Source organism: Mustela lutreola, chromosome 12 (genome assembly GCF_030435805.1).
Source record: "Mustela lutreola isolate mMusLut2 chromosome 12, mMusLut2.pri, whole genome shotgun sequence".
Taxonomy (NCBI): domain Eukaryota; kingdom Metazoa; phylum Chordata; class Mammalia; order Carnivora; family Mustelidae; genus Mustela; species Mustela lutreola.
The window spans coordinates 12056262-12082077 of NC_081301.1; the positions used below are offsets into that span (position 1 = coordinate 12056262).

The 25816-nt window shown below is 38.9% G+C and overlaps 2 protein-coding genes across 2 annotated transcripts; one reads left to right on the forward strand and one right to left on the reverse strand.

The window, feature by feature from the left end:
* Positions 1–4128: 4128 nt before the first annotated feature.
* LOC131812725 (olfactory receptor 1J2-like) lies at positions 4129–25639 on the reverse strand. The gene is made up of 2 exons (XM_059142582.1): positions 25147–25639; positions 4129–5081 (listed from the first exon to the last, which is right to left on the reverse strand). The coding sequence occupies exons 1-2, from the start codon at positions 25637–25639 to the stop codon at positions 4129–4131; spliced, it is 1446 nt and encodes a 481-aa protein (XP_058998565.1).
* LOC131812368 (olfactory receptor 1J1-like) lies at positions 16256–17197 on the forward strand. Its single transcript, XM_059141777.1, has one exon. The coding sequence runs from the start codon at positions 16256–16258 to the stop codon at positions 17195–17197; it is 942 nt and encodes a 313-aa protein (XP_058997760.1).
* Positions 25640–25816: the final 177 nt, after the last annotated feature.

Here is a 25816-nt window from a genome sequence, read left to right on the forward strand (position 1 = left end):
GTTTCTCCTAGTTAGGTAATAGCTTAGGATATCATGGGATCCTACAGCTTCCATGATTTAAGTCTTCACAACAGTGCTCTTCAAATTGTAGTTCACAGATCTGCAGCATCAACGTCATGTGGAAACTTGTTAGAAATGCAAAATTGGGGGTCCCATCCCAGAACTACTGAATCAGAGCTCGTGGTAGTAGATTCCAGGAGCCTGTGTTTAAATAACCTCTCCAGGATTTTTTTTTTTTTAATTTGAGTAATTTAAGTCGACAAACGATGTTAAATTAGTTCCAAGTGTACAACAGCGATTCAACTTCCCTATACATTATGCCATGTTCACCACAAGCATAGCTACCACCTGTCACCATACAACATTCTTGTTTTTTTTTTTTTTTAAGATTTTATTTATTTGTTAGAGAGGGAGAGATAGAGGCAGAGGGAGAAGCAGGCTCCCTACCAAGCAAGGAACCCAATGTGGGACTTGATCCCAAGACGCTGGGATCATGACCCAAGCTGAAGGCAGCTGCTTAACCAACTGAGCCACCCAGGCATCCCCCAAAAAGGCAAGTATTGACAAGGATATGAAGAAAAGAGATTTCTCAGGAGCTTTCTGTGGTAACATAAATTGGTACAGCCCCTGTGGAAAACAGTAAGGAGATTCTCTAAAAGATTAAAAATAGAAATACCATATGATTCAGTAATACAAAACTTTGTGAAATGTAGTATTATTTTCACTGGAAATGCGCTTCTAGAATGAGTTCTCTCAGCACATGCAAAATGTTATTATGCCACCTCTTCTGGCCTCCCTGGTTTTGATAAGTCTTTTTTTTTTTAATTTTTTATTTTTTATAAACATATATTTTTATCCCCAGGGGTACAGGTCTGTGAATCACCAGGTTTACACACTTCACAGCACTCACTAAATCACATACCCTCCCCAATGTCCATAATCCCACCCCCTTCTCCCAAACCCCCTCCCCCCGGCAACCCTCAGTTTGTTTTGTGAGATTAAGAGTCACTTATGGTTTGTCTCCATATACAGTAACAGTCACCTTACAGGCAATACAATGGCACTAAATTCATATCTCTCAATAGTTACCCTGAATGTGAATGGGCTAAATGCCCCTGTCAAAAGACACAGGGTATCAGAATGGATAAAAAAACAAAACCCATCTATATGTTGCCTCCAAGAAACACATTTTAAGCCCGAAGACACCTCCAGATTTAAAGTGAGGGGGTGGAAAAGAATTTACCATGCTAATGGACATCAGAAGAAAGCAGGAGTGGCAATCCTTATATCAGATCAATTAGATTTTAAGCCAAAGACTATAATAAGAGATGAGGAAGGACACTATATCATACTCAAAGGGTCTGTCCAACAAGAAGATTTAACAATTTTAAATATCTATGCCCCCAATGTGGGAGCAGCCAACTATATAAACCAATTAATAACAAAATCAAAGAAACACATCAACAATAATACAATAATAGTAGGGGACTTTAACACTCCCCTCACTGAAATGGACAGGTCATCCAAGCAAAAGATCAGCAAGGAAATAAAGGCCTTAAACGACACACTGGACCAGATGGACATCACAGATATATTCAGAATATTTCATCCCAAAGCAACAGAATACACATTCTTCTCTAGTGCACATGGAACATTCTCCAGAATAGATCACATCCTCGGTCCTAAATCAGGACTCAACCGGTATCAAAAGATTGGGATCATTCCCTGCATATTTTCAGACCACAATGCTCTAAAGCTAGAACTCAACCACAAAAGGAAGTTTGGAAAGAACCCAAATACATGGAGACTAAACAGTATCCTTCTAAAGAATGAATGGGTCAACCGGGAAATTAAAGAAGAACTGAAAAAAATCATGGAAACAAATGATAATGAAAATACAACGGTTCAAAATCTGTGGGACACAACAAAGGCAGTCCTGAGAGGAAAATATATAGCGGTACAAGCCTTTCTCAAGAAACAAGAAAGGTCTCAGGTACACAACCTAACCCTACACCTAAAGGAGCTGGAGAAAGAACAAGAAAGAAACCCTAAGCCCAGCAGGAGAAGAGAAATCATAAAGATCAGAGCAGAAATCAATGAAATAGAAACCAAAAAAACAATAGAACAAATCAACGAAACTAGGAGCTGGTTCTTTGAAAGAATTAATAAAATTGATAAACCCCTGGCCCGACTTATCAAAAAGAAAAGAGAAAGGACCCAAATAAATAAAATCATGAATGAAAGAGGAGAGATCACAACTAACACCAAAGAAATACAAACTATTATAAGAACATACTATGAGCAACTCTACGGCAATAAATTTGACAATCTGGAAGAAATGGATGCATTCCTAGAAACATATAAACTACCACAACTGAACCAGGAAGAAATAGAAAGCCTGAACAGACCCATAACCAGTAAGGAGATTGAAACAGTCATTAAAAATCTCCAAACAAACAAAAGCCCAGGGCCAGACGGCTTCCCGGGGGAATTCTACCAAACATTTAAAGAAGAACTAATTCCTATTCTCCTGAAACTGTTCCAAAAAATAGAAATGGAAGGAAAACTTACAACATTCTTGTTAACTATATTCCCTATGCTGTGCCTTTTATTCCTGTGACAGAAATGCACACTGAAGTTTGAGAAGCTTCGCTTTTATTCTTCACTTGGGAAGGTGGGGTATCTGTGGATAGTCAGTGCTGAACCTGGAGTGGCATTTGTAGGAAAGTAGTGATGTTTTCAGAGAGATGCACTATAATTTGGTTATATTTACAAAGAAGGCCAGCATGAAGCATGCTTTCACTTGTGATTGCATATGGGGGCTAAGCAGCAACAACCACACAGTGTTGGCAAAAGAGGGTTGGTGAGTCTTGATTTCCTACTGGGCCCTGTGTCTTCAGAGCTGCTGTTGTAACATTTTATATCATGGGCAGAGGGTAATACATTTCCTCTTATTCAGGTGACCAGCAGTTTGGATACTTTGATTTCAAAAGATCTAACAGATGTAAAGTGGCATCTCATTGTGGTTTTGATTTGTATTTCCCTGACAGCAAAATATCCATAAAGATGGAAAGAAAATCTGTTTAAGATACATAAGATTTACAAAAATGAGGCTTTTAAGTTTCTTTGACCCTTACCTTGCACATTTTTTCCCCTGGCAAGCATATAGGCATTTCACAGAAAGCCCCTGCGGTCTTGGAGACCGAACAATTACCACCATTAGTGTGGTTCTAGGGAAACAGGAAACAGTGGAAAGAACCTGTGCTCTCCAGGGGACACCCAGAGACCACTGCTCCATGAACAGGCACCCCTCTCCTGGGCCTTAATTCCCTTACGTGTACAGTGGGGACACTCAGCTGTTAGCTTCCCCCTTCCTCATCCTCCCACCATCTGCCTATGGTAGTTTCTATCTTCCTGGGCAGGTCATACAAGTCAAGAGATGTGACAGTGGGGTTTATTTATTTATTTAAAACAAATTACCCAGGGTATAGTGCATTGTTTTGATGTGATGTTCAGTGGTTCATTGTTTGCATATAGCACCCAGTGCTCATCGTGTCATGCACCTTCCTTAATGCTCATCATCGAGTTATCCCATTACAGTGGGGTACAAATGCTGGTGACCTTTGCAGACCTTACCCTGACTATACACATTTGTTTGGTCCATATAGTATTTTAAAACTGGGAAGCTCACATAAAAAGCCAATTGGGAGCTTTTATTAAAAATTGTAGGATTTACAAAAAAAATACATAAGAGAGTGTAATGAAATGAAATAGCTAATTCTTTAGAGTCTGGGGCATGTTAAAGCCTGAGATTATGGGCCCAAAATATAAGGGTTTCCAAAAATCTCAAATAAGGGATAACCAAAACCAAATCATTGTATTATTCATGCCCCCAAGTTGCAGAAATAAGTAATAAAGTTAAGTTAGCATTTGCTGATCAAAAGGTATTTATAAAAGAGAGCATTGTTAATATGGGAATGAAATTCTGGACAACAAATACTTACCATGCACATCCAACATGCCACCATTTGCCTTAGAGTGGGAACATTAAAGTTTTAAAAATATTCAAATGGAAAATCAAATACACGCATCAACCAAAATGAGGTTTTGATTTAAATAAACGTTATATCACCGTGAGGAAAAAGTTGCTCCACTGAGGAGTTTCCCCAGGGCCTCTTTCATGTCCCTGTTCCTAAGGCTGTAGATAAAAGGGTTCAACATGGGTGTGACCACAGTGTACATGAGAGCCACAATGATGTCCTTGTTAACTAAATTGCTTAATTTGGGGAAAAGATATTGCCCAAATATTGCCCCATAATACAGAGACACTACAGACAGGTGGGAGCCACATGTGGATAATGCTTTGCAGATCCCTTTGGTGGAAGGAACTTTCAAGATGGTGGCCCCAATGTAGCCATAAGATACCAGAATACATATGAATGGCAGGGTAATGACCACCACTCCTACTGTGAACATGACCAACTCATTGAGGAAGATATCTGAGCAGGACAGTTTGAGCAGAGCACCAAGGTCACAGAAAAAATGGGAGATGGTGTTAGCAGCACAGAAGGATAATTGGGTGAGGAGAAGGGTATGGGAAAGGGAGCTGGCAAAAGACAGGATCCAAGATATAGCCACTAGTAAGGCACATAGCTCTTCCTTCATGATGGTGGTATAATGAAGAGGGTGACATATAGCCACATAGCGGTCATATGCCATTGATGTAATAAGGAAGCTGTCCAGGTCAGTAAAAAATATTAAAAAATACATTTGTGAAATGCACCCTGCATAGGGAATGTATTTGTACTTAGCATGCATGTCCATCAACATTTTGGGGACAGTGACAGATGAGAAAGAGACATCTGTGAAGGCCAAGTGGCTGAGGAAGAAGTACATGGGGGTGTGGAGGCGAGGGTCCAGTCTGATGAGCAGGATGATGAGCAGGTTCCCCAGCACCGTGGTCAGGTACATGCCCAGGAATAGGGCGAGGAACACTCCCTGCTGCTCTGGCCAGATGGGGAGCCCCAGGAGGAGGAACTCGGACACGCTGCTCTGGTTCTCCTTCCTCATGAGACTCTTTCCTCTGCTGGGAATGAAGAATAGTTGAAAATATTAAGGACTCTAAAATAATCATTTTTAGTAGTCATATGAAAAATATATGTTTTATTTTAGAAAGTGGGAAACAACCTATTTCTCATATTTTTTTATATGTTGGCACATAACAGAATTAGAAAAATTGTTGATGAAGGACTGTTAATGAGAGCCAGCTTTTCCTGGGTTAGTGACAAACCAGAATTCTGACACTGATGACCAGACTGTGGAATATGATGTCTCAGCCATGTTACTACCCCAAGAATGCTCTGTGCTGAGTATTCTAAATCATCAACCACAGCACAGCAACCTCAAGAAGCTTTGACTTCAGCAATTTGAATTCAGTTGTTCAATTTCAGATGGGAGGTGGATTTTTCAAATAAAAGGATACAAATAGTATTTATTGGCTGAAGAGCACTCATCAATATACAAACATTTTTTTTTTAATTCAGTAGAGGGTTCTCCCAATTCAGTAGAGGGTTTTTAACGAAACACTGAATTATGTTATCCATTCTCCCTACAGCAGCCAAAGAGATTTTTTTCTTTAAAACCTATATTTCTTTCTAAAAATCTAAATTTAAAAAAAAAAACTTTCCCTGTTTGAAAACCCTCAAAGTTTTCCTATTGATCTTAAGATGAAGTGTAACAACCTTAATATGGCTTAAAGACCCTGAAAAATCTGTCTCTCCTGCATTTCCAACTCTTCTCCCTTACCTCCACCTCTCTCACTCTTGGCTGACTTCTCTGTTCCAACTTCTTAGAAACACACATTTTCATTTGACATCACTTAGACTCCTTCCCTTTGGTGGTTTTGGGTTTCCTGGATCTCATGTTGAGAAAGCAAAGATCAGGCCGATTTCCAGCAAGTATTTCATGCAGATTTATTTGTAGTTTATTTTCTACTGACAACATTTAGAAGGTTGTGATGATGCAGCAGCATTTCAAATTACATACCAAGTATGTCTTTTGGAATACGTTTCCTTTCCTCCCTATGCAACATAATAGCATCTCATAATGAAAAATTAGGAGTACAATCAAAAGATGCCAATAGAAGTGAGTTTTTAGCTTGTATCCCAAATTTTCATCGCTCTCTTTGCTGTTCTTCTCATCTTACAACACCTGCTAGTCAGTTGAGATAAGCAGAAATAATAACCCTCAAAGATGTCCCCATCCTAATGCCCAGAACCTAGGGATCTGGTATGGCATATGATAAGGGAGAATTAAGGTGCACATGGAATTAAGGTTGCTAATCGGCTGCCTTTAAAATGAGATTAGCTTGGATTATCTGGGAGAGCCCAATATAATCACAAGTATCCTTAAATGTAAAAGAGGGAAGCAGAAGAATCAGTCAGGGAGAGACTTTAAAATGTTTTACTGCTGGTGTAGAAAATGGGGAAAGGGCCATGAGCCAAGGAATTCAAGTGGCCTCTAAAAACTGCATGGTGACTAACATAACATAACATAATACATACATACATACATACATAAAAAACCAAATTCTCCCTTAGAGCCTTCACTGAGGAGTGCTGACATTTCAGAATTCTGACCTCAAGAACTATAGGATAATAAATGCTTTGGTTTTTGAAGCCACTATCATCGTGGTAACTTGTTAGAGCATTAATGGGAAATGAATACACCTCTATTGGAAAGATCTCAGGAATATCCAGAGACTCTGGTTATCTGGGTACCAGTGTACAACAAAACTCATGTGTCCTTCCCAACGTCCATGTGGTATTCAACAAAACGAAACAATTGCTTTGTAAAGCTAATTCCTACCTAAAATGTTAAGGCCATGAGGTTACTGTCTCATTAGAGACATTTGCCACTAGTCACAACGGTGACTATAACACACCCTCTCCCACTCTAGGAAACAAACCGAGGTTTGCTGGAAGGGAGGTGGGGGGATGGGGTAACTGGGAGACAGACTTTAAGGAGGGCCCTTGATGTAGGGAGCACTGGGTGTTCTATGCCACTAAGGAATCACTAAGTTCTACCTCTGAAACTAAATGATACAGTATAGGTTTACAGTGAATTTAAATAATTTTTAAAAAAATATTTTAAGAAGAAGAAAATATTATTGAGAATCTAAAGATATAATTATTTTTAAAAAATAAAACACCCTCGCCCACATTCAGCAACTGTACTATGTCGGAGCTAAAGCAAGTGGAAACGCCTCTGAGGACCACTTCCCAGTATCTCATTATCTCTCGGCTCACTTTTGTCTTTTTTATTTTCTTTCTCTTCTTGTCCGTCCTTTCAGTTTATCTTTGTCGTTTTCTCCTTCCTTCTCCCTCATTCTCGTTCTCTCTGCCTCTGTCTCTGTTTTTCTGTCCCTCCATGTCTCTACTCCTTCTCCCTTCCTCTCTGCCCTCTCTCATTCTCTCTTTGTTATTCTGTTTTTTTTTTAAAGATTTTATTTATTTATTTGAGAGAGAAAGAGAGGACGAGAGAAAGAAAGCATGAGAGGAGAGAGGTCAGCAGGGGAAGCAGACTCCCCGCTGAGCAGGGAGCCGGATGTGGGACTCAGATTCGGGGACTCCAGGATCATGTCCCAAGCCTAAGGCAGTTGCTTAACCAACTGAGCCACCTAGGTGCCTCCCCCACCTTTTGTTTTTTTTTTTTTAAGATTTATTTATTTATTTATTTGAGAGACAGAGAGAGAGAGAGAGAGAGAGAGCATGAGAGGAGAGAGGTCAGCAGGAGAAGCAGACTCCCTGCAGACCAGGGAGCCTCTTTTTTATTCTCTCTTCTCCTCCATGTCAGAATCAGCTTTCTCATTCTTTCTCTTCCATCCCCGTGTATAAACCCATATGCGCTGAGGAGACAGACCCATTCCATCCCAAATACTGACCTTGCCTGAATTTATGGTCCAGTGTTTGGTAAGTAAATATGTCCTGAGATTCTCTTTAGGGGACCTAAATATCAGCCTCCAAGGTCCTAGATATTTCTTGGACATCAACAAGAAAAGTTAAACATTCAGACTCTCACCCCTATGAACCAGCTCCAGATCTATGAAGTGAGGAGTTTAACTAGCCAAGGAGAGACCCCCTAGGGGGTAGGAAGCAGATGTTATAATTTCCAGTTCTAAACATCCTTGAGACTTAGGTTACAGGCCTGATTTTCCCCTTAATTCCCATAGGAAAGATATCCTGTGGTAGGTACGTAAGTGCTGAGAAACTTGGAGAATGAGCCCACAGGGAAAGGATCTCAAGGTATCTTCAGTTTCCTTTCTGTTCTAGGCTCTACTTTAATCACATTTTGACATAAAGTGAACTTCAGAGAGGTTAAAAAAAAAAAGGAGAGAAATTACTGGACCCAACCAGATCCAAACAGAAAGCCAAATGACTAGATGGCCTCTGAGAATTTAGGTAGAACTATCTCCTATACAAAGGGTTCTTGTTGGGCTCTACCCACCAGGTAGCCCAAAGGAAATGACTTTCTTCTCTCTGGTGATGATTATGAAATGCAACATGGGAAGAGATAGGAATAAACCACCTTTTGGGGGGGAAGTTTTAGTATTTTCTTGACAAACTTAGGTTTGGTTATATCAAATAAAAATAATTTTCAAGGAAGAAAGAAAAGAAGGGAGGGAAGGAGGTAAAAAATAACCCACAAAGAAGACAAACTTGCAAAAAGGAAAAAATGTTGACACACACACAATCCAGAAAAACTGACTCAAAGTTTAAAAGCTTTAAGTTCTTTGAAACTGACCTTTGAAGAAAATGCTCATTTACTGTGGCATTAGTCATTCTCTGGAATGAGACATATATGATAAAGAAAGAAGTATTTATACCTTGAGTTAATAATCTTTGAAAGTTTATTTTGGCCTTTTTGATATCTGGATTTAGGGGGTGGGAGGTACAAGCAAAGCTTATAGCTGAGCAAGCTGTTCTCTAGCTCTGATGACCCTGTATTGATGCCACAACTTCATGTACCCCAGAACAAAGGGACTCAGGATACTGTGAGCTCAGAATCGTTGAAGACCAACAGCATTCTAGGCAAAAGCCAGAGAAAAAAATGATTGGAATATTAGCAAGTAGCAGCTTAGCAAACTCAAAGTGGGCTTTGCAAGCTAGCATGGCTATAAACACCAGACTCGTTGGAAGGGACACAGCAGACACTTGGTGCAGTGAGGAGGGAAAATCTATGGTGAGGCAAGTCAGTAGATGGACCAGATAGCAATACTTGGATACAGAATGTAAGGAGCTCAAACACTGATACAGGAACGTATATAGGCATCGGTATCAACAGGAGCAGACAGCAATGCACAGGCAAAGCTATGTAAGGTGGGTCTGGGAAGACTGAAATGCAGTGAGTCAAAATGGAGACCCCTTAGACTGAAGTCTGATATGCTACAGACAGAAGAAAGACCTGTGGCAAGTAGCATGGCATAGAAGGCAACAGAGGAGCTCATACTTGGGCGGATGAAAGACGAAATTCTAGTTGGAAAGCAAAGGGCAAATTATTGCATGTTTCACAGCACTTTGTAGGACTCGTTTGGAGAGAGCACATACCACACCTAGAAGACTGTTTTAATTAATTTGTCAAATGACTTGATAGACTGCCAGTTTTGAATGGAATCTCAACAGAGGGCTCTGCAGCTGATTCAGGCTATGTACAAGGCACCCTACTAACTGAATCATCTAAGTTGGCAGAACCTGCCAACTTAGCCCTTGTTGGAGCTATCTATGGTAGATAATGGCACCCTTAGGAAGCATTTTTAAAGTGGATCTCTGTGTTCCCAGTACTAAGGAATAAAAAGTCAGGGATAAATTCAACAAAGATCATGCTTTCTTCTCTCTCTGCACATGTATTTAGAAAGGTGGAAGGCCCATAAAGTATTGGGATATAGACTATTTGGCAGTGGCAGTAAATATTTGCTTGCTGGCTGCAGGTTATTTTTAGGAGAGGGACTATTCCCTGAGGCTGCAGGAACTTGTCCTTTGAAGGTTTTATGCCTTGATTTTCAGGATCCTGTGTAATGAATGGGAGTGGGGAAAAGAGCAATCAGACAGAGCAATGATGCCTATTAGGGGCAACTGCCTTCCTCTTTTTTTTTTTTTTTAATTTTTTATTTCTATGAATAAAATAAAATTTAAATTTTTTTAAAAAATTTTATTTCAATGAATAACAGTATTCATTGTTTTTGCACCACACCCAGTGCTCCATGTAATCCGTGCCCTCTCTAATACCCATCACCTGGTTCCCCCAACCTCCCACCCCCGGCCCCTTCAAAACCCTTAGATTGTTTTTCAAAGTCCATAGTCTGGGAAATTGGAAGGGGAGGTGAACCATGAGAGACTATGGACTCTGCCTTCCTCTTCTTATGCCTTTCTTCCTGGAACATGAAATTCAACAACGGTTTATAAGACTCTAATATTTTCATTGCTTATAAAATAAATGTATGAGTATATAAATATTATGGCAGAGAAATATTTTTAAAATATATAAATGCCTCTATTTCCTATAAAATGTAGCTTCTGTTAACATTTCAGAGCACATCCTTCCAGGTTTTAAAAATATGGTAATCTGGGGGCACCTGGGTGGTTTAGTCAGCTAAGCATCTGACTTGATTTTGGCTCAGGTCATGATCTCAGGGTCATGAAATCGAGCAGCACAAATGTCTCCATGCTCAGGAAGGAGCCTGCTTCAGATTCTCTGTCCTCCTCTCTCTGCCCTTCTGCTTGTGTGTGTGTGTGGGCTCTCTTTCTCAAAAAAATAAAATTAAAAACTTGGATTTTCATATAGAGTTGTAAACATGCTTATATACAGTTTTCCATTATGTTCTTTGAAAGATCATATTATAAGTTTTTCATAAACATCATTGGAGTATCTATATAATATTACTTCCAGTGAGTGTGTATCATAATTGCCTTAACCCTTTCCTTTAGGAAACTGGGCTGTAACTACTTATCTTTTTATATTATGCTGTGATTAGATATCTTTCTAATCTAATTCTAAAGAAAGATTTTTCAAAGTACTTGAAAAAGTATTGGGCAAAGAGTAGAAATTGTTATGTGTCAAAGCCACCCACCCTAACTACAGCATTTAACACACACTGTTTGCTCTGGCCTGCCTCCTAAATTGTGAGCTATTTCAGAGAAACAACAACAACTGTGTTTTCACAAATCTTTACTCACCATACCTCATAAAATTTTGCCACACAGAAGTTACACAACATTTTGAGTAAATGGATGAGTAAATTAATAAATTATTGAAGAAAATAATGAATGAAAATTCTATCTCCTCCACTTGATTCTGTGTTTCTTCTCTAATTTTTCCAATCTGAATGGAGTAGGTTTCTGAAGTCTTCTCATACTCATAGTTAAAGAATATATTTTGAGCCCTGAGTGTGTGCCAACTATCATTGTGTCATGACTGACCAAATAAATAAATAGATAAATAAATAAAAATCCTGGGTGCATTCAGGTGTTTCTTTTTTTTTTTTTTTTAAATATTTCTTGTGTACTTGAAAGAATGTGCATTCTTGTTTTTTTTTTTTTAAAGATTTTATTTATTTATTTGACAGACAGAGAACACAAGTAGACAGAGGCAGTCAGATAGAGAGGAAGGGAAGCAGGCCCCCTGCTGAGCAGAGAGCCCGATGCGGGACTCGATCCCAGGAACCTGAGATCATGACCTGAGCCGAAGGCAGCGGCTTAACCCACTGAGCCACCCAGGCGCCCCATTCAGGTGTTTCTAAAGGAAGAGAAAGAACCCTTCTATTTTTGAGAAACAGAAGTTCAACTATTCCTTGAAAAATGTATTTATTTCCCAGGGACTATTAACAACTCTCTTCCCAGTTTCAGATTAATTATGAAAAGGAAGAAGTCCATATGATATAGAGCCTGCCATTATGAGAGAGGCATCATGGTGCCATGGAATTAGGCTTTAGGTTTGAAGTTACCATGTTTGGGTTACAATCCTCATTGGGCTTTTTTTTTTTTTAAGCACTCTCAAAGGCAATAAAATGGGAAAAATGCTATCTACCTCAAGAATTATTGGGAGGGTTAAGTGAGCTTAATGATGTGAAAGCTCTTTACGAATAAATGAATCTCCAAACTAGTCCTCATTTATATTCCCAAAGGAATTGACTATCTTTCATATCTGGTAAAGGCACATCTCCACCGGGAATGGTTAAGGGAAACTCAGTAATTATTTCTAAATTGTCCTACACCAGAAATTTGTAGCCCTGGTCCCCTGGTCCCCAAGATAGCTGATAAAAATTGATACCTTTGTTGTTGCCTTGGACCTGGAAAAAAAGAGAGTGTACTTCCTCCTCATTTGAGGGTTGAGCTTGTGACTTTTTTGAAATGAAAAATTATTTACCATCCTGGAGCTGACAGTCCTTGAGTTTATCTTTGAGTTTACTGAGTTCGGTAAGGGCAGTGCTTATAGACTTCACTCAGCAATGTGTGTGTGTGTGTGTGTGTGTGTGTCAGAGAGAGAGAGAGAGAGAGAGAGAGAATGATCAGCTACAGAATTATTGCAGATTATTATACTTTTACCAAACATTTTTATAATTTCATCATATCACTTCAAATAACTTAGGTGAACATAATGATTATAATTCCTTGAAGGTTGGTACTTTCCTTGTAGAAAAATGTCTCTTTTACAGTTCTGCTGAATATATGGCATGCATTCAAACCATGAGAAAAACTTCCCAGGTTAAAAAACAATATAATCTGCCTTGTTTTGCAAATGGTTGTAAATATGCCTACCTACCTACAATTTGCTGTTATGTTCCTTCAAAAATTGTATCATAAGCTTTTTAGAAACTCATTTTATTAGCTATGTGGCATTGTTTCCACTGGATACATACCATAGTTACCTTCACTTTTTTCACTTATTGATAGAAATTAGGTAGTCTATCAAAAAATATTGACCAATATCTGACCTGCTTTTGTCCTGGAGCTCTGAAAAATTCACTCTATGAGCAGCTATCTTTGTAGATCCTGTAGCTTGTGTCCTAGTCTCTCTATTTATTTTTGATCATCTGAATAAGGACTGAGGCCATACATCCACCCAAAGGCTTGGGGGAAATTACAGGTCCCTTCTTCTTCTCCTTAATGAGGAGCATATACCCAGAGGTCTCTTCTCCATCAAACCGTGCTCTCCTAGAGACAATATAGGATGATGGTTAGGAACATGGATTTGAAATCATGGATATCTGGATTGAGTGACTTGTCCTTAATTTTCTTGCTGAATGATTTTAGGCAAACTACTCATACTCTCCAAGCCCTAGTTTCCAACAGGTTAAATGAAAAAAATGACTTTTTTGTTGTTCTGTTAGGTTGAGATAATATAAAGTACATGTCACAGCAGCTAGCCTATATTACTCACATGATAAATATGTGATTAATGAATTATTATTATTATAATGTTACTGTTATCATGATTATTAATATTACCATCTAGGCATATCTTGACTTCCTGATTTACTTCCTAAAATTCTTTTATTTTTTCTAATTTAAATTTGATTAGCCTACACATAGTATACTTCTTAAATTTCTTGAGTGCTCTCATGCAACAAGTTCTATCTTACTTGAGGGTATCATTAATAAGTCATGTAATATAGTGGAGTCAAAATAGTCTTTGAGGACAGATAGACCTGGGATCAAATCCCAAATATATCAGATACTAGTGCTATCTAACAATGGGCAAGTTTCATCACTGAGTTCCAGCATTCTTCTCTCTTAAATGAGGATCTGGATGTTTATGTCAAAAGGTTGGGGAAGAAAGGGCATCTTGGTGGCTCAGTTGTTAAGCACCTGCCTTTGGCTCAGGTCATGATCCCAGGGTGCTGGGATCAAGCCCCACATTGGGCTCCCTGCTCAGCAGGAAGCCTGCTTCTCCTGCTCCCTCTCCCACTCCCCCTGTTTGTATTCCCTCTCTTGCTGTCTGTCTCTCTCTTTCTCAAATAAATAAAATCTTTAAAAAAAAAAATAGCTGGGGAAGGAAATGAACAGTACTTGAAAAGCACCTGGCACAAATTAGGTGTTAAGTCAGATCTCATTAACAGTGTGACTACTTTTAGCCTTAGAGTAGCCCAGTTGCAAAAATGGTGAATTTGTTCTTTATCTTCAATTTCTACTTTCATTCTGTGTGTAATCCCCAATCCTCTCCTTTCCTCAGTTTGTCTGAGGAGGTCAGTGCTCTTGTTCTACCATCCAAACCTGGTCCCCAAATATTATAAATGGCTCCCAGTCATCCCATCAGTGAAGGGATTGGCCATAGGAAATCCTCATCCAGGAATATTTACTTTAGTTGGGAACTTAAAACCTTTTTTCTCTTGCTGAATGAATTTCAAGTACCAACAGTCTATTGAGTGTGGTATTTGGGGAGGAGATATGGAAGATTCGATATTGTTCTGGAAATCATACTACAAAGGTATCGTTCTGTGTGTCCCCCCAAGAAAACTGACCCAGAAAATTAGAAGAATCTCAAATAAGTTAGAGGGAGTGTTCTGTCATTAATTTTCCACAATCCATGAAGACATTGGGGTCAATGTTGGGTCCAAAGTACTGGAATCCGTGCAGAAAGCCTAGAGGCTTTTGCCTCTAGGACTAAGTGGCAAACAACCTTTCACCTATTTCTGGGAGACCTAATAGAAAATCATTCATAAATATTCTGATTTGATATCTGGTTCCAGTCATTACAGGGAGTGAGCTGGCTCCCTTTGCCATTGATATTTATCTCTCAACATGAATTTTCACCTACTAAATTAAAATGGTTCATGATTACACAATTCCTTTCACTTGTTGGTGGATAGGGGAACCAGGACTGATGGTACATGGGTGCCTTCTAAATTCAGTTGACAAAGTGATGGTGAGATTAAGTCCTCATCATAAACACATCTGTTTCTAGGTTCTCTATTTTCCTCTACTGTTTTATTAGTTTATCTTTGTAAAAATACATTTTTTGTTGTACTCAATATGCCTTTACAATAAGCTTTGATATGTTATAATGAATGCCTGCCTTCTCTTTAAAAAAAAAAGAACATAGATATTTTGATATTGATTTGGGTTAGGAAATATATCTCTTGTAGACTGCTTTAGACACACTGGAAAGATTAGAATTCCTTTTAAAAACTACATTTGGCTTTTAAATCACAGTTCTTTGAATATTACACCATGCTTGGGACTCAGGATTATTAGGGTAAAACCTAGGTCTTGAACAGGCCTGAGGTAAGTTTCTTAAGAGGCTGCCATGTTGAATTTAGCTGAATTTAACTGAAAATTCATGTTGAGAGATAAATATCAATGGCAAAGGGAGCCAGCTCACTCCCTGTAAATTCAACACATTTTCTACCTTTTGGTAGAAAAACAAATTTATATTGTGTATTCATTAATTGTCTATGATAGATTCTGGATCTACAGCCAATGAACAAATCAGCAATAATCATGGAATGTGTCAAGAAACAGAGGATGAAGAATTAAACAGATCACTACACACAAAATAAAGAAGGGCAGTGAGATTTCTTTTTTTTAAGATTTTATTTACTTATTTTAGAGGGAATAGAGAGCTTGAGTGGGGAGAGGGGGAGTGGAGGAGAGAGAGAACCTCAAGGAGACTCCACACTGACTATGGCTCAACTCACTACCCTGAGATCATGATCTGAGTCAGAATCAAGAGTCAGATGTTTAACTGAGCTGAGCTGCCCAGGTGCCCCATGGGCAATGAGATTTTTGATGTCAAGTAATTTATTCTGCTTCCAGAGAACAAACTCTGGAGTCCCAATTCTAGCCAATCCTTTTCTTACCTCAGTGACTCTGAGACTGTCTTCCTCTGCCAGCCCATCTGAAAAGTGGAAATAACAAGGTACCTCCCTCATTTATATACTTAAATGGTAGAAGCAGATACTGTACATGAGCTATTTGAACAGTGCATGAGGGCCACATTCAATAAATGTTAACTGTTAGTATTGTCATTTGCAGAGCCTGGCACCGATTGAGAAAGAAAGTGATTACATATCCTAAATGTACATGTTTTCTATATTTATCTGGCAAAATATGCCTCAAATATAAGAAAATATGAATGAAGACTTTTCTAAATCAAAAAGTCCTGTCTGTTATGCTCTCCACAGTGATCACTTTTTTATCCAGAAACATTCCACCTTTTCCTTTCAACTTACCTACTGGTCCCCTTCAGCTGATATACCAGCATGAGACTGGAGAACCAGAGCAACGTGTCCGAGTTCCTCCTCCTGGGGCTCCCCATCCGGCCAGAGCAGCAGGGAGTGTTCTTTGTCCTGTTCCTGGGCATGTACCTGACCACGGTGCTGGGGAACCTGCTCATCATCCTGCTCATCAGGCTGGACTCTCGCCTCCACACCCCCATGTACTTCTTCCTCAGCCACTTGGCTTTCACTGATATTGCATTCTCATCTGTCACTGTCCCAAAGATGTTGATGAACATGCATACGAAGTACAAATCCATTCCTTATGCAGGGTGCATTTCACAGACATATTTTTTTATATTCTTTGCTGATTTAGACAGTTTCCTAATCACTTCAATGGCCTATGACAGGTATGTGGCCATCTGTCACCCTCTGCATTATACCATCATCATGAGTCAGAGCATTTGTGTCATGCTGGTGGCTGGGTCCTGGGTCATTGCTTGTGCTTGTGCTCTTTTGCATACTCTCCTCCTAGCTCGGCTGTCCTTCTGTGCTGACCACACCATCCCCCACTTCTTCTGTGACCTTGCTGTCCTGCTCGAAATGTCCTGCTCAGACACCTCCCTCAACCAACTGGTAATCTTTACTGCAGGATTGACAGCTATTATGCTACCATTTTTATGCATTATGGTTTCTTATGGCCATATTGGGGCCACCATCCTCAAGGTTCCTTCTACCAAGGGCATCTGCAAAGCCTTGTCCACTTGTGGATCACATCTCTCAGTGGTGACTCTCTATTATGGGGCAATTATTGGTCTCTATTTTCTTCCCTCATCCAACAACACCAACAACAAGAACACAATTGCTTCATTGATGTACACAGTGGTCACTCCCATGTTGAACCCCTTCATTTATAGCCTGAGAAATAAAGACATGAAAGGGGCCTTGAGAAAACTCTTGAGTAAGAAAACATATTCTTTCAACTGATATTTCTATTTTAAAACATCCATATGATCTTATTTCCTCAATTACATGTAAATACAAATTATCGTAAAAATAGCTCACTTGTCTTCCTTCCAGAATGTCACTCAGAAAAACTTTGCAGACATTATCCTTTCACCTGTTAGGGAGAATAGTAAAATGGAACGTGGTTTATAGGACTTAATTTGCTCTTTTCTTGGATGATGGGATCACAAAATACTTTGAAGATGCTGTATCACTTTGGCTGGTATCATCAAATGGAAGCCATTGATGTCAAGTAATTTATTCTGTTTCCAGAGAACAAACTCTGGAGTCCCAATCTTGGACTTTGGAGTCCCAGTTTGTTACAAAATATATTTGGTCTTTCAAACATACATATATATTTGGAATCTCTAAATTCTACCTCTGAAACTTGTAACACACTCTATGTTAATTAAAATGAATTCAAATTTAGAAAATTTTTAAAATTATATTGATCATAAGAAATGGTCTATAAGATACTTTATTTTTTTAATTAAATTTATTTATTTTCAGCATAACAGTATTCATTAATTTTTTCACCACACCCTGTGCTTCATGCAATCCATGCCCTCTATAATACCCACCACCTGGCACCCCAACCTCCCACCCCCCCCCCACTTCAAACCCTTCAGATTGTTTTTAAGAGTCCATAGTCTCTCATGATTCACCTCCCTTCCAATTTCCCCCAACTCCCTTCTCCTCTCTAACTCCCCATGTCCTCCATGCTATTTGTTATGCTCCACAAATAAGTGAAACCATATGATAATTGACTCTCTCTGCTTGACTTATTTCACTCAGTATAATCTCTTCCAGTCCCGTCCATGTTGCTACAAAAGTTGGGTATTCATCCTTTCTGATGGAGGCATAATACTCCATAGTGTATATGGACCACATTTTCCTTATCCATTCGTCCATTGAAGAGCATCTTGGTTCTTTCCATAGTTTGGCGACTGTGGTCATTGCTGCTATAAACATTGGGGTACAAATGGCCCTTCTTTTCACTACATCTGTATCTTTGGGGTAAATACCCAGGAGTGCAATTGCAGGGTCATAAGGAAGCTCTATTTTTAATTTATTGAGGAATCTCCACACTGTTCTCCAAAGAGGCTGCACCAACCTGCATTCCCACCAACAGTATAAGAGGGTTCCCCTTTCTCCACATCCCCTCCAACACATGTTGTTTCCTGTCTTGTTAATTTGGGCCATTCTAACTGTTCTAAGGTGATATCTCAATGTAGTTTTAATTTGAATCTCCCTGAGGGCTAGTGATGATGAATATTTTTTCATGTGTCTGATAGCCATTTGTATGTCTTCATTGGAGAAGTGTCTGTTCACATCTTCTGCCCATTTTTTGATATGTTTGCCTGTTTCATGTGTGTTGAGTTTGAGGAGTTCATTATCGATCCTGGATATCAACCTTTTGTCTGTACTGTCACTTGCAAATATCTTCTCCCATTCCGTGGGTTGCCTCTTTGTTTTCTTGACTGTTTCCTTGGCTGTGCAGAAGCTTTTGATTTTGGTGAAGTCCCAAAAGTTTATTTTCACTTTTGTTTCCTTTGCCTTTGGAGACATTTCTTGAAAGAAGTTGCTGTGGCTGATATCGAAGAGATTACTGCCTATGTTCTTCTCTAGGATTCTGATGGATTCCTGTCTCACATTGAGGTCTTTTATCCATTTTGAGTTTATCTTTGTGTACGGTGTAAAAGAATGGTCGAGTTTCATTCTTCTACATATAGCTGTCCAGTTTTCCCAGCACCATTTATTGAGGAGACTGTTTTTTTTCCACTGTATATTTTTGCCTGTTTTGTTGAAGATTAATTGACCATAGAGTTCAGGGTCCATATGTGGGCTCTCTACTCTGTTCCACTGGTCTATGTGTCTGTTTTTATGCCAGTACCATGCTGTCTTGATGACCACAGCTTTGTAATAAAGCTTGAAATCAGGTAACATGATGCCCCCAGTTTTATTTTTGTTTTTCAACATTTCCTTAGCGATTCGGGGTCTCTTCTGATTCCATACAAATTTCGGGATTATTTGCTCCAGCTCTTTGAAGAATACTGATTTAATTTATTTTTTTTAATTATTTTTTATTTTTTATTTTTTATAAACATATATTTTTATCCCCAGGGGTACAGGTCTGTGAATCACCAGGTTTACACACTTCATAGCACTCACCAAATCACATACCCTCCCCAATGTCCATAATCCCACCCCCTTCTCCCAAACCCCCTCCCCCCGGCAACCCTCAGTTTGTTTCGTGAGATTAGGAGTCACTTATGGTTTGTCTCCCTCCCAATCCCATCTTGTTTCATTTATTCTTCTTCTACCCACTTAAGCCTCCATGTTGCATCACCACTTCCTCATATCAGGGAGATCATATGATAGTTGTCTTTCTCTGCTTGACTTATTTCGCTAAGCATGATACGCTCTAGTTCCATCCATGTTGTTGCAAATGGCAAGATTTCATTTCTTTTGATGGCTGCATAGTATTCCATTGTGTATATATACCACATCTTCTTGATCCATTCATCTGTTGATGGACATCTAGGTTCTTTCCATAGTTTGGCTATTGTGGACATTGCTGCTATAAACATTCGGGTGCATGTGTCCCTTTGGATCACTACATTTGTATCTTTAGGGTAAATACCCAATAGTGCAATTGCTGGGTCATAGGGCAGTTCTATTTTCAACATTTTGAGGAACCTCCATGCTGTTTTCCAGAGTGGCTGCACCAGCTTGCATTCCCACCAACAGTGTAGGAGGGTTCCCCTTTCTCCGCATCCTCGCCAGCATCTGTCATTTCCTGACTTGTTGATTTTAGCCATTCTGACTGGTGTGAGGTGATATCTCATTGTGGTTTTGATTTGTATTTCCCTGATGCCGAGTGATATGGAGCACTTTTTCATGTGTCTGTTCGCCATCTGGATATCTTCTTTGCAGAAATGTCTGTTCATGTCTTCTGCCCATTTCTTGATTGGATTATTTGTTCTTTGGGTGTTGAGTTTGCTGATTTAATTTATTTTTTATTTATTTTCAGTATAACAGTATTCATTGTTTTTGTACCACACCCAGTGCTTCATGTAATCCGTGCCCTCTCTAATACCCACCACCTGGTTCCCCCAATCTCCCACCCCCCCCACCACTTAAAACCCCTCATATTGTTTTTCAGAGTCCATAGTCTCTCATGGTTCACCTCCCCTTCCAATTTCCCCCAACTCCCTTCTCCTAACTCCCCATGTCTACCATGCTATTTGTTATGCTCCACAAAAAGTGAAACCATATAATAATTGACTCTCTCTGCTTGACTTATTTCATGTACATCATGTTTTGTTGTAGTGTTCAACAATTCATTAGTTGCATATAACTAAGGAATTTTACATTTTGGTGATGATAAGTCTCCTTCACTCAGACATCAGGGACTTTGAGCCCTTCTAGAACTTCCAAGAAGAACATAGTAAAACTTACTTTCCTTACATAATAATTAACACACTACTTTCTTGTTCTTCAGGAATACAACCTACATGTCCTTTCTTCCCAAACACACACAGATATTCAGCAACAAAATAAATGCCACCTCAGTTGTCTCAGGTACTGGTCTAAGAGCCTAAGATACATTAAAATAGAGTAAATTATCATATGGTTTCACTTACTTGTGGAGCATAAGGAATAACACAGAGGAGATGGGGAGATGAAGAGGAGAAGGAGTTGAGGGAAATTGTAGGGGGAGATGAACCATGAGAGACTGTGGACTCTGAAAAACAATCTGAGGGTTTTGGAGGGGCGGGGGGTGGGAGGTTGGGTGAACCTGGTGGTAGCTATTATGGAGGGCATGTATTGCATGGAGCACTGAGTGTGGTGTATAAACAATGAATTCTGGAACACTGAAAAGAAATTTTAAAAATAAATAAAAATTAAAATAAATAAAAAATTAAAAATAATAAAAATTTTTTAAAAATCACCTAATTTAATTCTGACAACAACCCTAAGAGATATTTTGAGAAAACTCATGCTCAAAAAAATATTTTGGCAAAACTCATGCTCAAAAAAAAGTCTTAACATCAGAGTTAGTGAAGGAAGATTTGAATCTTAGCTGTCTGACTCCAGAGTGATTGAGCATGGCACAAACTATAATTGTTTATATGAAACACTGTGTCCAGGAGAGGAATAATTAGCTCGGCCTAGTGGCAGAGTACATGAAAGACTTCCCAGAGAAGATGTTGCTTTATCTTAAACTTAACAAATCAGAATTAATCAGACACATGAAGTTCTATCTTGTCCTGGTGATCACAGGAAGAAGGAACAGCATGCTCAGGATATTAAACTGGAAGTTTCAACTGAGGTACCGAGATTTGATAGACACAAGATACCAAAGTGAGTTGTAAGATTTAAAATGTAGATGTTTATAGGAAATGCCCAATGCTCAATCATAACTCATGAGCCTCTCAACATAGACATGGGTCTAAAAAAATGCTAAGAGCTAAATATGAGAGGTTCTCATAAAGTAGTGGGGGAGTTTTTTTGAGAAAGCTGCACAGTGAACCCCAAATCCTCTCAATGGACAAGGAGATGCTTTCTTCCTCACTTCAAGCTTAGTGGGAGAAACTTCAAAAAACCATTTAGAGAATTTGATATGTATCTTTTACTTTGATGAGAGCAAAAACAATAGGAAAGATGGCATGGGGAGGGCGGGGAGAGGGGGAATTGGAATTAGGGAATAGAACTATGTTTGAGAAATTCCTTCACTTCTTTTCATGGTGGGGCAATAAAAGCAAAAATGTTTCCTATGTGTGGAATCACTATGCTGTACACCTGAAACTAATGTAACATAATGTGTTAACAACATTTCAGTTTAAAAAAAAAATAGTTTCCTATAGATTATAGGTGGGTTATGTCAGAAAGAGACCTGGTGGGAAGCCATGTTTACTTCTCCCCAATAAGACCATGAGGAAGTCTAGGGAACTCAGAGAGAGAATATCTGTGGGGAATGCACCACCACAAAACCAGGGACTCTGGGGAGAAGCAATCCCAGGAAAAAATATACTTTAGTTATATCCCAGAGGATGTGGGGGAAGGCAATCTGGGAGTCTCTAAGACAGGGAAGTTTTTTTTTTTTTTTTAAAATCCAAACATATTTCATTTAAACCACCCCAAAATCACATGATTTACTAGCCAGTGCCAGTATAAAGCCCCAATGGGCGATAGAAATCTCCAAAGTGCTGTAAAAACTGGATCCTGCTGAACTGTTATCAAAGCAGATACTATAGATATTCTGCTTTTCTGTTCTGATGACATTTAGCTCAGCTTCTTTTTACACAATATTAATTGTGTATTAAATTAATTAGGTCAAGGGTATGGGTTTCCCTCTAGAAACTCAACTGGCTTCCCCCCCTCCAAGGTCACAAACCTCCCTCATACTTTGAACAATGCCTTACATATTAGCTGTCAGTCATAAAGTTGTGTGTGTGTAATGATGATAATCTATTTGAGTTTGAAGGACTTTTACTCTGACACCGATACTATAGAACCACTATCAGTCTTGTAGTTTATTTTGTTAAACAGCTCTATCTATCCTTTGAACAAGAGTAAGGGTCAACCCACCTAACACTGAATTATCTGCAGTAAATGGTTCTAGAGGGGATTCGTACACTGGGGTATTCTTACTATTTATGTAAATTCAAGATGTTCCCTTTGACAAGAAATCTGAATCTACCATTCCACAGCCTCTGAACTTTTCCTGATGCCAAATCCCTTTCTAATTGTCTATAAAACAGATTGATTGCCATTTTCAAGGTGATTTTTTCCAGGAAATACTTAAAGTCAAGGACATAAATAATAAAATAAGGCATTAATGACTTTAATCACATTAAAATTAAGACATTGATAGGTCATTTAAAAAGCTAACAAGCTTCCAATAATGGAAGACATTTGCAAGATATACAACTGAAAAAGGGTTAATTTCCAGATTATTCCAGACAATGCAATAAATAGAAGAGAAAAAATCAAATAGAAAAGCAGGGAAAATACATAATTATGTATTTCATAAAAGAAATGTTGTACCAATAAGGATAATCATGGCTGCTCTAATGGTCCAATGCGGGTCTTCTAAAGGGTTGATGACATTTCACTATGCAGTAATTTGAGAATCAGGTTCAGTTATCTATCAGGGCAGCAATTATTTTTTTCTCAGACAATAGAGGAGAAAGTACAGACATTTCTCTAAAATTTTGGCGAGGAAAGTATAGACATTTTCTTCTTCTGGGGAGAATGTGCCACATAGCAACACTTAGATTACTAGGAAATGTGGCAGCTCTCTCCCACTGAAAACTTCACACTTAAGAAGAAGGTCATGAATTTTTGGTGGATAGCCAGCCATCTCTGTCACAAATGTCCAATAAGTAGGTTAAGATGCTCTACCTCATAAATAGAGAACCTGGAAGTAAAACCACAATGAGATGTCATTTTCTACTCACCAGAGTCACAAAAATTAAGAAATCTCTAAGTACCAAGGGTTCATCAATATTGTTAGTTTTCTACTACTTAAGCCTAGAGATTGTTAAATGAATATTTCTTTTAATATTATTCTCTAAAATGTGATTATGTATGTCACATGTGTAAAACACATACACACATATTCACATGTACAACATACCATGTACATATACACATAAATTTAAGACATATGTATGCCATATATGCTTTTATGTATGCTACTTCAATATTTTTTAAGTTTAAATAAAATTTTCAGTAAAATGGGTAAAAATACTATTCCAGATTGAAAAATATTCAAGTGATTTAAAGAACTCGAGATTTGACCTCATACATACAGCATTACCAACTCTACTAAACACTCCTAGTTTGTGTCACTGGGCTACCTACTAAGCGTCTCTTAATATGAATTTCCTCCTTTGTATCGATTACTAGGATTAAATTAAATAATGAATATGGAAATATTTGTCACAGTTATCAGTTTATAGCAGTGAAATTTCTTAGTTATATCTGCCTTGAGTAGAGGTAGTTTCTCAAGGACTGAAAGCAAAATGAGCCTTTCAGATGAAAAATAGGACACTCTATTTATGTACGTGGGACAGGGATGTGCTTTTTTTAGAATTAATGAATATTTTATTTTTTAAGACAAAAGAAACAATTTAATAATAGTGTTCCTAGAATTATAGTTGTGTTTTTTTTTTAATCAGATATATTTGGATTAAACTAGACTGAAGTGCTGCCTAAGTTCACTTCAGGTCTAGGTTCTTCCTGATGTTCTTCCTTCAAGAAAAGGTGATCGTACAAGTATGTTTTTTCCCTATGACTCTAAAATTAACAAGGAAACTAAATAGAGAAGAAACCTAAGCCCAAGCTAAAACAGAGACTGAAGAACACCACATCAAATTTATTAAAAAGGAGCTATTCAAAGAGGAAACGATGCTCACATTGCATGTGCAGAATGGAACAGGTCTTGTATCTAATTAGTAGGGAAAACAGTGTTCAATATGGTGAAAATATTCCTCTTCTGAGTAGGTGTCCCAGAGCTCCTTTCATATCCCGATTCCTCAGACTGTAGATAAAGGGATTTAGCATGGGGGTGACCAGAGTGTACAATACGGCCACAATGACATCCTTGTCATTGGAGTTTTTGGATGAGGGGAAGAAGTACAGTCCAATAATTGCCCCATAGTACAGAGACACAACAGAGAGGTGAGAGCCACAAGTAGACAAAGCTTTGCAGATTCCTTTGGTTGAGGGAACCCTCAGGATAGTGGCCCCAATGCGGCCATAAGAGACCAGGATGCATATGAATGGCAGGGTAATGACCACCCCCCCTACAGTGATGATAACCAGATCATTGACTGTGGTATCTGAGCTGGAGAGCTTAAGCAAGGCAGAAAGGTCACAGAAGAAGTGCGGGAGAGTGTTGTCTCCACAGAAAGAGAGACGAGCCAGGAGGAGGGTATGCAAAAGGGCACTAGCACAAGATAGGACCCAGGACACAATTACTAGCCGGAAACACAGGCTCTGACTCATGATGGCGGTATAGAGGAGGGGGTGACAGATGGCCACGTACCTGTCATAGGCCATTGATGTGAGAAGGAAGCTGTCAAGATCCCCCCAAAATAAGAAGAAATACACCTGGGAAATGCATCCACCATATGAGATGGATTGAGTCTGTGTCTGCATGTTTATGAGCATCTTTGGAGCTGTGACTGATGAGAAAGAGATGTCGGTGAAGGCCAAGTGGCTGAGGAAGAAGTACATGGGGGTGTGGAGGCGAGGGTCCAGCCTGATGAGCAGGATGATGAGCAGGTTCCCCAGCACCGTGGTCATGTATATGATCAGGAAAAGAGTGTAGTATATGCCCTGCTGCTCTGGCTGGATGGGGAGCCCCAGGAGGAGAAACTCAGACACACTGCTCTGATTATCCATCTTCATGCTCTTCTCATTTGCTGGAAATGGAGGTGGGGAGATGGATATGTGAAAGAATAAGAAATCATTGTGATTGTCACATTATGGAAACATGGTTTTGAATTAACCAGTACATGAATTTTAACCTGAATAGTTCCTGCTTTTCGCCTCACTAATGGGCTAGTGATGGTCTGACTTCAGGCT

Coding starts and splice junctions, on each gene's coding strand:
- LOC131812725 (XM_059142582.1), bottom strand. CDS start 25,639: ATGAAGATGGATAATCAGAGCAGTGTGTCTGAGTTTCTCCTCCTGGGG. Junction 5,082..25,146: donor GCATACCCTCCTCCTGGCTC/GTCTCTCTTTCT, acceptor TTCCCAGCAGAG/GAAAGAGTCTCATGAGGAAG.
- LOC131812368 (XM_059141777.1), top strand. CDS start 16,256: ATGAGACTGGAGAACCAGAGCAACGTGTCCGAGTTCCTCCTCCTGGGG.